This window comes from Salvelinus fontinalis, chromosome 37, assembly GCF_029448725.1.
Source record: "Salvelinus fontinalis isolate EN_2023a chromosome 37, ASM2944872v1, whole genome shotgun sequence".
Taxonomy (NCBI): Eukaryota; Metazoa; Chordata; class Actinopteri; order Salmoniformes; family Salmonidae; genus Salvelinus; species Salvelinus fontinalis.
Genome location: NC_074701.1, coordinates 24,975,930 through 24,989,186, shown reverse-complemented (window position 1 = coordinate 24,989,186; position 13,257 = coordinate 24,975,930). Strand labels below are relative to the sequence as shown.

At 39.1% G+C, this 13,257-nt stretch overlaps 1 protein-coding gene across 1 annotated transcript in view; it reads right to left on the bottom strand.

Moving 5' to 3' along the window:
- The window catches only part of LOC129836413 (ryanodine receptor 2-like), an 89,700-nt gene that overhangs the window by 24,191 nt on the left and 52,252 nt on the right, over window positions 1-13,257 (bottom strand). The window contains exons 74-81 of the mRNA XM_055902533.1: window positions 10,312-10,408; window positions 7,925-8,040; window positions 7,120-7,171; window positions 6,954-6,995; window positions 6,523-6,622; window positions 6,271-6,350; window positions 5,634-5,710; window positions 36-109 (exon numbers count right to left, since the gene is read on the bottom strand). Of these exons, the coding sequence (XP_055758508.1) occupies window positions 36-109; window positions 5,634-5,710; window positions 6,271-6,350; window positions 6,523-6,622; window positions 6,954-6,995; window positions 7,120-7,171; window positions 7,925-8,040; window positions 10,312-10,408 (638 nt within the window). The remainder of the gene's footprint in view (window positions 1-35; window positions 110-5,633; window positions 5,711-6,270; window positions 6,351-6,522; window positions 6,623-6,953; window positions 6,996-7,119; window positions 7,172-7,924; window positions 8,041-10,311; window positions 10,409-13,257) is intronic.

Genomic DNA, 13,257 nt, shown 5'->3' with positions numbered 1-13,257 from the left:
TAGCGGTCAGTGGATTTTTCATTTCCATAATGTACCTGAGCTCTCCTGGATGACCATCCCTAATCCTTCGGCTTTGTTCTGCCTCTCAAACGCATTCAAATCCAGCACACTGAGTCAGAAAAGACAACAAAAGACGTAAAGGGATGCCTGCATGTCAGTCCTGTCATGTTCAACAAGTATAGCCCCTGTGACAGATGATATTGAGGATTATGTTACCATGTACACAGGGACAGCCCTAGCCTTTTGTGGGTCCCACACCTTGCGGCAAAACATTTTTGTGGCCACCGAAAATGTTATGTTCATTTGCTTCAGTTCTACACATTTTGCCATGGGGCGTAGAGAACATTTTGCAATTTTACAACACATTTCATGCATTTTTTTGTTCAATTCTACACATTTCGCTATGACTTATGCCATGTTAATATGATATCTCAATGAGAATGACTAACCAAATCAAATGGGGGCCACCTGGAGGTCAGGGCCCCTGGGCCCTGGATAAGTTTTCGGCCTTGATTACTACAAGTTTAGATAGCTGGCAAGACTAACAACCAATCAAATCAAAAAATTGTTAGCTGATGTGGCTAATTGAGTGACTGTCAGTGACTGACATAAGAGAAAAACTGACGATATTTATACAGTATCAGTCAAAAGTTTGGACACACCTACTCATTCAAGGGATTTTCTTTATTTTTACATTGTACAATAATAGTGAAGACATCAAAACTATGAAATAACACATATGGAATAATGTAGTAACCAAAAAAAGTGTTAAACGAATCTAAATATATTTTATGTTTGAGATTCTTCAAAGTAGCCACCCTTTGCCTTGATGACAGCTTTGCACACTCTTGGCATTCTCTCAACCAGCTTCATGAGGTAGTCACCTGGAATGCATTTCAAGTAACAAGTATGGCTTCTTAAAAGCTAATTTGTGGAATTTCTTTCCTTCTTAATGCGTTTGAGCCAATCAGTTGTTTGAGCCAGAAAGCTGTGAGAGCCAGAAATCTTGCTTGTTTGTAGGTGACCAAATACTTATTTTCCACCATAATTTGCAAATAAATTCATCAAAAATCCTACAATGTGATTTGCTGGATTTTTTTTCCTCATTTTGTCTGTCATAGTTGAAGTGTACCTATGATGACAATTACAGGCCTCTCTCATCTTTTTAAGTGGGAGAACTTGCACAATTGGTGGCTGACTAAATACTTTTTTGCCCCACTGTATATACAATGGCTTGCGAAAGTATTCACCCACCTTGGCATACTTCCTATTTTGTTGCCTTACAACCTGCAATTAAAATGGATTTATGGTGATGCAAAATATTTTTTATTGTGAAACAAACAAGAAATAAGACAAAAAAAAAACAGAAAACTTAAGCGTGCATAACTATTCACCTCCCCAAAGTCAATACTACTTTGTAGAGCCACCTTTTGCAGCAATTACAGCTGCAAGTCTCTTGGGGTATGTCTCTATAAACTTGGCACATCTAGTCACTGGGATTTTTGCCCATTCTTCAAGGCAAAACTGCTCCAGCTCCTTCAAGATGGATGGGTTCGCGTGGTGTACAGCAATCTTTAAGTAATACCACAGATTCTCAATTGGATTGAGGTCTGGGCATTGACTAAGCCATTCCAAGACATTTAAATGTTTCCCCTTAAACCACTCGAGTGTTGCATTAGCAGTATGCTTAGGGCCATTGTCCTGCTGGAAGGTGAATATCCGTCCCAGTCTCAAATCTCTGGAAGACTGAATAGGTTTCCCTCAAGATTTTCCCTGTATTTAGCGCCATCCATCATTCCTTTAATTCTGACCAGTTTCCCAGTCCCTGCCGATGAAAAACATGCCCACAGCAAGATGCTGCCACCACCCTGCTTCACTGTGGGGATGATATTCTCGGTGTGTTGAGAGGTATTGAGTTTGAACCAGACAGCTCTTTCCTTGGTGGCCAAAAAGCACAATTTTTGTCTCATCTGACCAGAGTACCTTCTTCTATATGTTTGGGGAGTCTCCCATACGCCTTTTGGCAAACACCAAACGTGTTTGCTTATTTTTTTCTTTAAGCAATGGCTTTTTTCTGGCCACTCTTCCGTAAAGCCCAACTCTGTGGAGTGTACGGCTAAAGTGGTCCTATGGGCAGACACGCCTATCTCCGCTGTAGAGCTTTGCAGCTCCTTCAGGGTTATCTTTGGTCTCTTTGTTGCCCCTCTGATTAATGCCCTCCTTGCCTGGTCTGTGAGTTTTGGTGGGCAGCCCTCTCTTGGCAGGTTTGTTGTGGTGCCATATTCTTTCCATGTTTTAATAATGGATTTAATGGTGCCTGTGGGATGTTCAAAGTTTCAGGTATTTGTTATAACCCAACCATGATCTGTACTTCTCCACAACTTTGTCCCTGACCTGTTTGGAGAGCTCCTTGGTCTTCATAGTGCCGCTTGCTTGGTGGTGCCGCTTGCTTGGTGGTGCCCCTTGCTTGGTGGTGCCCCCAGACTCTGGGGCCTTTCAGAACACGTGTACATATACTGAGATCATGTGACACTTAGATTGTACACAGGTGGACTTTATTTAACTAATTATGTGACTTCTGAAGGTAATTGGTTGCACCAGAGCTTATTTAGGGGCTTCATAGCAAAGGGGGTGAATAGATATGCACGCATCACTTTTCTGTTTTTTTTTATTTTTTTATTTTTTAAACAAGATATTTTCTTAACTTCACTTCACTTGTGTATGTCCATTACATGAAATGCAACAAAATAAAGAAAAACCTTTGAATGTTCTAAAACATTTGACTGGTTGTATCACAAAAATAAAGGGAACACTAAAATAACACATCCTAGATCTGAATGAATGAAATATTCTTATTAAATACTTTTTTATTTACATAGTTGAATGTGCTGACAACAAAATCACACAAAAATGATCAATGGAAATCAAATTTATCAACCCATGGAGGTCTGGATTTGGAGTCACACTCAAATTTAAAGTGGAAAACCACACTACAGGCTGATCCAACTTTCCAAGCACACCATGACAGTCGTGAAGAGGGCACGACAAAACCTATTCCCCCTCAGGAGACGATGAAAAGATTTGTCATGGGTCCTCAGATTCTCAAAAGGTTTTACAGCTGCACCATAGAGAGCATCCAGACGGGTTGCATCACTGCCTGGTATGGCAATTGCTCAGCCTCCGACCACAAGGCACTACAGAGTGTAGTGCGTACGGCCCAGTACATCACCTGGGCCAAGCTTCCTGCCATCCAGGACCTCTATACCAGGCAGTGTCAGAGGAAGGCCCTAAAAATTGTCAAAGACTCCAGCCACCCTAGTCACTCTGACTGTTCACTCTGCTATCGCACGGCAAGCGGTACCGGCGTCCCAAGTCTAGGTCCAAGAGGCTTCTAAACAACTTCTACCCCCAAGCCATAAGACTCCTGAACATCTAATCAAATGGCTACCCAGACTATTTGCATTGCCTTTTTGCGACTGAACTTGAAACATTCAAAGATCTTGTAATATTCCGTATTGACTGACCTTCATGTCTTCAAGTAATGATGGACTGTTGTTTCTCTTTGCTTATTTGAGCTGTTCTTGCCATAATATGGACTTCTTACAATACAACTGATTGGCTCAAACGTTTCAAGAAGTAAAGAAATTCTACAAATTAACTTTTAAGAAAGCAAGTCCGTTAATTGAAATGCATTCCAGGTGCCTACCTCATGAAGATGGATGAGAGAATGCCAAGAGTGCAAAGCTTTCATCAAGGCAAATGGTGGCTATTTGAAGAATATCAAATATAAAATATGTTGTTATTTGTTTAACACTTTCTTGGTTACTACATGATTCCATATGTGTCATTTCATAGTTTTGATATCTTCACTATTATTCTACAATATATAAAATAGTAAAAAACAAAAACCCTGGAATGAGTAGGTGTTCTAAAACTTTTGACCAGTAGTATATACAGTTGAAGTCGGAAGTTTACATACACCTTAGCCAAATACATTTAAACTCAGTTTTTCACAAGTCCTGACATTTAATCCTAGTAAAAATTCCTTGTCTTAGGTCAGTTAGGATCACCACTTGATTTTAAGAATGTGAAATGTCAGAATAATAGTAGAGAGAATGATTTATTTCAGCTTTTATGTCATTCATCACATTCCCAGTGGGTCAGAAGTTTACATACACTCAATTAGTATTTGGTAGCATTGCCTTTAAATTGTTTAACTTGGGTCAAACATTTTGGGTAGCCTTCCACAAGCTTCCCACAATAAGTTGGGTGAATTTTGACCCATTCCTCCTGACAGAGCTGGTGTAACTGAGTCAGGTTTGTACGCCTCCTTGGTCGTACACACTTTTTCAGTCCTGCCCAGAAATGTTCTATAGGATTGAGGTCAGCGCTTTGTGATGGCCACTCCAATACCTTGACTTTGTTGTCCTTAAGCCATTTTGCCACAACTTTGGAAGTATGCTTGGGGTCATTGTCCATTTGGAAGACCCATTTGCGACCAAGTTTTACCTTCCTGACTGATGTCTTGAGATGTTGCTTCAATATATCCACATAATTTTCCAATCTCATGATGCCATCTATTTTGTGAAGTGCACCAGTCCCTCCTGCAGCAAAGCACCCCCACAAAATAATGCTGCCACCCCCGTGTTTCACGATTGGAATGGTGTTCTTCGGCTTTCAAGCCTCCCCCTTTTTCCTCCAAACATAACAATGGTCATTATGGCCAAACAAATTCTTTCTTTGTTTCAACAGACCAGAGGAAATTTCTCCAAAAAGTACGATCTTTGTCCCCCTGTGCAGTTGCAAACCGTAGTCTGGCTTTTTTATGTCGTTTTGGAGCAGTGGCTTCTTCCTTGCTGAGTGGCCTTTCAGGTTATGTCGATATAGGACTCGTTTTACTGTGGATATAGATACTTTTGTACCTGTTTCCTTCAGCATCTTACAAGGTCCTTTGCTGTTGTTCTGGGATTGATTTGCACTTTTCACACCAAAGTACGTTCATCTCTAGGAGACAGAACGCATCTCCTTCCTGAACAGTATGACGGCAGCGTGGTCCCATGGTGTTTATACTTGCGTACTATTGTTTGTACAGATGAACGTGGTACCTTCAGGAGTTTGGAAATTGCTACCAAGGATGATCCAGACTTATGGAGGTCTACAATTGTTTTTCTGAGGTCTTGGCTGATTTCTTTGGAATTTCCCATGATGTCAAGCAAAGAGGCACAGAGTGTGAAGGTAGGCCTTGAAATACATCCACAGGTACACCTCCAATTGACTCAAATGATGTCAATTAGCCTATCAGAAGCTTCTAAAGCCATGACATCACTTTCTGGAATTTTCCAAGCTGTTTAAAGGCACAGTCAACTTAGTGCATGTAAACTTCTGACCAACTGGAATTGTGATACAGTGAATTATAAGTTAAATAATCTGTCTGTAAACAATTGCTGGAAAAATTACTTGTGTCATGCACAAAGTAGATGTCCTAACCGACTTGCCAAAACTATAGTTTGTTAACAAGAAATTTGTGGTGGTTAAAAAAACGAGTTTTAATGACTCCAACCTAAGTGTATGTAAACTTTCGACTTCAACAGCTTAGGTCACTTATGCCTGGAGCCGGCCCCGTATGTACCCACCTACAAGACTGCATGAGTCCTGCCACACTCTGGAAGAAACCTACGTCCCTCTTCTCTTTCAGGTAATCCAACATTTTCTGTGAAACAAAACATCAAACAATTAGCTGTATATAGGATGAGGAGACCATATTGCATGACAAAGAGAAAGGATATTCCTCTTGTTGTGAATATCACCATGATGGTGTACCATGTATGTAACAGCCATGTAACTTGCAGTACAGATGCAGGATCTTAATTTGATCACCCTGTTGCAGGAGAACTGTCCTGCAGGAGATGTAAAACTTGTAGTGTATTTGAGGTTTCTGAAGTTTGTCATTTCCATTTAGAAATTTCAGACTAGATTTTCCCTTACATGTTTTTGTATCAACCCCTACAAAAATGGCCATTAATTATAATCCACATAATAATTCACATTTCTTATTGCTGAAGGATTATTTTCCTGCTGTTACAAACTGGCTCAAATTAAGATCCTACATTTATATAGAGTGAAAAAAATGCTTGGAGAAAGTGTGGAAAAGTAACAAATACAGTTTATTCTTAGCCTGAACGGTGTTTACCTGAACCAGCATTCAGAACAAAGTGTCCTCATCTGTAGCTAAAACCGATAACTAATTATGTTATCAAAGACTGCCCGTACCTGCTGAACAGTGGTATTTCCTCCATTCAGAATAGAAATACCAAGCTTCAGAGTGGAGGCCACCATGGACCCCATGTCACCTTTGTGAAATAAATAATTACATCAACTCAATGTCACAAATTGCAACAATCAAGCCATTTTTCAATTTACTTACAATGTTTAAACATTACTGTATTTTGGATTATAGGTAACTTAGAATACTTTAGTGATATCTAAAAAGCCACATTCAAAAACAGTTGGTACTCAGGTTACCTTTACTAGCACTGATAGTCTGGAGGACCATCTGAGCAGCTCCACGGTCATGCAGCCTGGCCTGCTGATACAACAGCTTCTGTTTCTCCATCTCCTTCTCCTGATCATTCATAGATCCATCCAACAAAATAATCAAATCAATCTGATGTCAGTCAGTTAATCAATATTGGACTGAATGACCCAATTGCAAACAAAGCAACAGACCACTCAATGAACTAACTATCAACTCATTAATAAACCAATACAATCTCATGATAAAAATGATCAAAATAAATGAAATATAGAAAAACATACTACATAGGAGAGAAATGAGTCACTTACTTCAAAGCTTTTCACCTTCTCTTCCTCTGTAGTGTAAGTGCCTATCTTTCCATAATGAGATTGTATTTCCATCATGAGATTGTATTGAAAGGTGGAATTGAGTCACTTACTTCAAAGCTTTTCACCTCCTCATCCTCTTCACCACAGCAACTCTGGGGAGATTTGATTGGACAGAAAGATGGATTGAGCAGAAGTTGAGAATCTCAGATGAACAGTGATGAATAAGAACATTCCCAAGTATAGAAATACACACTGCTACTGTATACTCTGTCTTACCTTTGCCATTATGGCAGCATAGGACATGTAAAGACTGTCATCGCCAAGCTTACTGTGGACATGGGAAGTGGCAGAGAAATGTCAGCGCAGGCAAGGCTAATTGCTTTAGAATTTGAATAAACATTTCAATTAACTTTCCTTTGCAACTAAGTATAGGAAAAGATAATGACTCATTGCACAGCTGATTAAACTATATTGCCCCGTATAAAAAACGGATAAGGCAAATGTTTCTAATTCAATAAAACTAGAAAGTTTAATAATCTGATGTTTATTTTTTATTTACTCCCTTTTTCTCCCCAATTTTGTGATATCCAATTGCAATCCAATTAAGATCTTTTCTCATCACTGCAACTCCCCAACGGGCTCAGGAGAGGCGAAGGTCGAGTCATGCGTCCTCCGAAACATGACACGCAAAACCGCGCTTCTTAACACCCGCTCGGCTTAACCCAGAAGCCAGCCACACCAATGTGTCGGAGGAAACACCCACAGGTGCCTGGCCCGCCACAAGGAGTCGCTAGAGCTTGATGAGCCAAGTAAAGCCCCCCCAGCAAAAACCTCCCCTAACACGAACGACGCTGGGCCAATTGTGCGCCGCCCTATGGGACTCCCAGTCACAGCCGGTTGTGACACAGCCTGGGATCGAACCCGGGCTGTAGTGATGCTTCAATCACTGCGATGCAGTGTCTTAGACTGCTGCCCCACTTGGGAGGCCCAATATTCTGATGTTTTACCTCTGATTGTCCTTAATACAGGAATAACACTGGCATGTACACACACACACACACACGCGCACACACACACACACCTCTCGGTCAGAGCACTCCGACTGAACAGTGTGATGAGCTGCAGGAGCGGATCAATCTGTTCGTCATCGTCCTCTCCTTCCTCCTCTCTCTCAGAACGCTCCTGCTTTCCAGCTCTCTGCAACGTAAACACACCACTAATCAAATATAATTTTATTTGTCACAAGCGCCGAATACAGGTGTAGAGACCTTACTGTGAAATGCTTACTTACAAGCCCTTAACCAACAATGCAGTTTTAAGAAAATAGAGATAAGAAAATATTGACTAAATCAACTAAAGTAAAAAAGAATAAAAAAAAAAAAAAATAACACACTAAAATATCAATAATGAGGCTATATTCAGGGGGTACCGAGTCAGTGTGCGGGGGTACAGGTTAGTCGAGGTAATTTGTACATATAGGTAGGCGTAAAGTGACTATGCTTAGATAATAAACTGCAGTGTAAAAACAAAGGGGAGGGTGTCAATGCAAATAGTCTGGGTGGCCATTTGATTAATTGTTCAGCAGTCTCATGGCTTGGAGGTATAAGCTGTTAAGGAGCCTTTTGGCTCAACACCCACAACACCCACTCTGTACATGTGCGTCACACTGACCGTCTATCTACAGTATAGGCGCCCATGCCTGACCCCCCCTCAGACCCAATGTCATATACATAAATCCAGTCACCCATCCCTTAACCCAATGAGTCCCACCGTAACGCTGACGTGATTTAGGACTTGACCAACTACACACAATACCCCATAATGTCAAAGTGAAATGATGTTTTTAGAAATGTTTATAAATTAATAAAAAATGAATAGCTGAAATGTCTTGAGTCAGTAGGTATTCATCCCCTTTGTTATGGCAAGCCTAAATAAGTTCAGGAGTAAAATGAGCTTAACAAGTCATATAATAAGTTGCATGGACTCTGTGAGCAATAGTGTATAACATGATTTTTGAATGACTACCTAATTTCTGTACGCCACACATACAATTATCTGTAAGGCCCCTCAGTCGAGCAGTGAATTTCAAACACAGATTCAACCACAAAGACCAGGGAGGTTTTCCAATGCCTCGCAAAGAAGGGAATCTATTGGTAGATGGGTAAAAAAAACTGACATTGAATATCTCTTTGAGCATGAAGTTATTAATTACACTTTGGATGGTGTGTCAATAACACCCAGTCACTACAAAGATAGAAGTGTCCTTCCTAACTCAGTTGCCAGAGAGGAAGGAAACCGCTTAGGGATTTCACCATGAGGCCAATGACTTTAAATGGTTACAGAATTGTGACAAAGAAATTAACTTTATATCCTGAATACAAAGCGTTGTGTTTGGGGCAAATCCAACACAACACTGAGTACTGAGTACCACTCTTCATATTTTCTAGCATGGTGAATCATGTTATGGGTATGCTTGTCATCGGTAAGGCCTAGGAAGTTTATATGGATAAAAATAAATGGAATAAATCCTAGATAACATTTTTCAGTCTGCTTTCCAACAGACACTGGGATACAAATTCACCTTTCAGCAGGACAATAACCATTTTGTCAATATGGGGTATTGTGTGTAGATGGGTGAGAATGTTTTATTTAATACAATTTGAATTCCGTCTGTAACACATCAAAATGTGGAATAAGTCAAAGGGTATGAATACTTTCTGAAGGCACTGTAGTTGCTGTCACAAACCCCAAACTCCACACAGTTATCCCTGACTAGTTGGATATTAATTTCCCACTGAGTAAACCATGTCTGTACTTACAGCATTAATATAAATTCATTTTTTATTAGCTTTTTGCTTTGGTGGACCTTTAAACTTATGAATGCAACTGTTAATGTCAAATTGTTTTGTGCTCTGGTTGTCCTGAAAATAAAATGGTAAAACACTTTATTGTGAGGCTAAATATAAGGGCTGGACATGCAGATAAATGAAAGTCAGATAAATGAAAAGCCAATTTTTGCTGGGGCCTTGGGACTGATAGAGTTAACACCCTTTTTAGCACTCCATTTAGTTGTTAAGCCCACTGAGTACCGGAAGTGTCTGGGAATTGAACTTTGCCATGTTATTTCCCTCAATCCGACTTCCATGGAGAGAAACAAAGTTCTAACTGAACCCAGAGTAACAATTCCCTCACAGAAAAACAACATGATTTTAAATGTTGAAAATCACGTGTTTTTTACGTAAGGGTGACAACCCAAATATAAGAGCCCTCACAAATAATCACTAGGTAAAACTCAATGGCAAATGTTTCCAATCAAACAATGAATGAAGTAGTAATGAAACACCAGAAAACATGAATGAATGGATAGCTATAATAAGACCGTGTGAAAGAGACGTACAAAGATGAAGTAATGAGTTGAATTAAACTTTCACACTGTTGTTGGTTGAGAATGCTCACACTGACACTTACAGCCAAATCGTCAACCAACTTTTCCTCAAAGGAGTGATCCTCAGCAGATATCCAGGACTTGTCATAGCCCTGTAGAAAAAGGTTGACAGCCCGGTGCCTATAGAGGAGGTAAGTGAAGCGGGGGAGGGAGGGAGAGAGGGAGAATCGAGACACAGGAAGGAATAGCTTATAGGAATGAGTTGTGATTAGACTCATGAATTCAAGGCTTCTTATTTAATCTAACTCAGGATCCCTTTACATTGGACAGATGGTGGAGAACTGTCTTGGGGCTGCTAGTTTATATGTTAATCTTGTATGTAAATCTAGAAGTTATATCACTGTACAAACCCACAAGCCTTTTACTATGCTAACATTGCTGTGTTCATATAACCTGCCTGACAGGGGTATGGTTATATGGACTTCCCACTGAGAACACCACGCCATTTCAACGTGGATAATTGGGTAATATTTGGTTGAGACGTTGATCAATGAGATTACAACCTATATTCACCCACTCAAGAAGACAGCCAAAATGTTGTTGAATTTACAATGTGTTATCACTATGCTTTCAACCATCTTAAAGCACAACAAAATTCCAATGGAAAACAATGTCAGATCATTGGTTTAGTTGTCACCCAAATGTCTTTCACTGCACTTTCAACAATTTAAAAGAACAGGAAAGTTCAAAATACAATGTCAGATATATATTTGTTTATTTATACAACAGATCAGTGTCTTATCACTGTGCTTCAACTAATAGCAGAACCAAATGACCTGGATTAATGTTGAGATTACATTAAAAGTACATGGTGCAAGTGATCAATGCTGTTGGAGATTCTGCACAGACGTAGAAATTGTGAGACCTGCCAGAGACCTGCGATGACCTATGCATGCTATCTTGAACATTCATGTTTTATATAATTACATAAGACATTAATAGTTACAGTAACCTCAAAATGTGGCCATGGATGTTACTCATTTTAAGGTTTAATGTTACATTCGTTTGTAAAATAGACTTAGCTTAGGGATATTTATTGTATTACAAAGTAATATTGAATTGTTTGGTTAACAACGCAATCAAATATCAACATTTAAAAGAGATTGTTGGATTATTCCATCTGAGCCACTGGCATAATCCCATTCTTTAACTTTTTTGGTTGAGTTGGAGATGTGAATCCAACATATAATTTGTTAACAAGTTAATATGCTTTTTAAAAGGTATTTCAAAAAAGTTAAAGAATGGGATTATGCCAGTGGCTCAAATGGAACTATTCAAGCAGTAGATACATCTCTTTTAATGTTGATATTTGGTTGCATTGTCACCCAAACACAATATCACTTTTCATTATTACAATTTAATATTACTTTTAATAATTGATATGCTGGAATCACATCAAGAATATGACTAAATCAAATCAAACCTTAAACATACTTTAAATAATGTTTGATTTGATTTAGTCCTATTGTTTAGCTTAGATTTCTGGTTGAGATGGAGATGTGAATCCAACATATCAATTATTAATTTGCAGACAAACTGAAATTAAAGCCAGACTAAGTCAGTGGCACAGATGGAACTATCCAAGCAAAATATACTGTACATCTCCTTCAAATGTTGATATTTGGTTGCGTTGACAACCAAACACAATTCAATATCACAAAATATCATTACATTTGAAATCAACCAGAGCTTGAAACACTAGGCCTATTATATTGTCTATTTTTAGTTTAATTATGGGTTGAATTGAAACAATAGCTGTTGATTACTTTGCAGATGCTATATACTGTAGGCATAAATAGCATCATTGATGATATTTGAGTGATAAAGTCTGGTCACATTTGATTGTCTCTGCTAAATCTACTCTTTGGAATGACTTTGATAACAACAATGAATCTATTAATTGTGGAGATCTCTTTACAATCATTCTCACGATAGCACATTGGTAATAGCCAGTGACAAACATAGCTAAACTGGGCTTGGTTAAAACCCTGGACGGGAGACCAAAAGGTAGCTGTAAATCAATTGTCCAGTAGGAGGTACTGTCCAGCCTATAGTTTTTTTTCTGATAGTGGATATAACATTAAAGATCTGACATATTTTCTAAAGGGTTTGTCTATGTTGAAATTTGGTTACCAGGATAACAATCTTGTGGTTGAAATTTCACCATCAAAACAACAGTTGAGGGTTGATTACTTTTGATAACTTTTTTCAAATCAAATGCATTTTACACATAGTTTCCACGTCACAATACATTGACAAATTACACTGAAACAATGTTGATTCAAACAGTTTGTGCCCAGTGGGTCATCTCGGGGTTTTACAGTGCATCCCAATCACCACACTACTACAATATCCTGCACTGCCGTTTCATATTCTCACTGTACTTACCAAATGGACCACTGCTTACTGTGGTCTATTGGTAAATGAAACTGTCCTCCGTTCCTGTACGCATCGGAAACATGAGATCAACAGCCATGTCTTTTCTATTAAAGTATAGGGGGCAGTATTTTCATTTTTGGCTAAAAAACATACCCATTTGAAACTGCCCATTTCTCAGCCCCCGAAACTAGAATATGCATATATTTGTCAGATTAGGATAGAAAACACTCTAAAGTTTTCAAAACTGTCAAAATATTGTCTGTGAGTTTAACAGAACTGATATTGCAAGCGAAAACCTGAGGAAAATCCAATCAGGAAGTCCCTCTTTTTTTGAAACCTCTCTGTTCTTATGCATCCCTATCACCCATTTAAAGGGATATCAACCAGATTCCTTTTTCTATGGCTTCCCTAAGGTGTCAACGGCCTTTAGACATAGTTTCAGGCTTTTATTTTGAAAAATGAGCGAGAACGATCACATTGCGTAAGTGGATAGGTGGGGGCTCTCAGAGTGAGTTTTGCGCAACAGAGAAAGGCGGCCATTGTTTATCCCGGTCCTATTGAAAAACCAACACTCCCGGTTGATATATTAT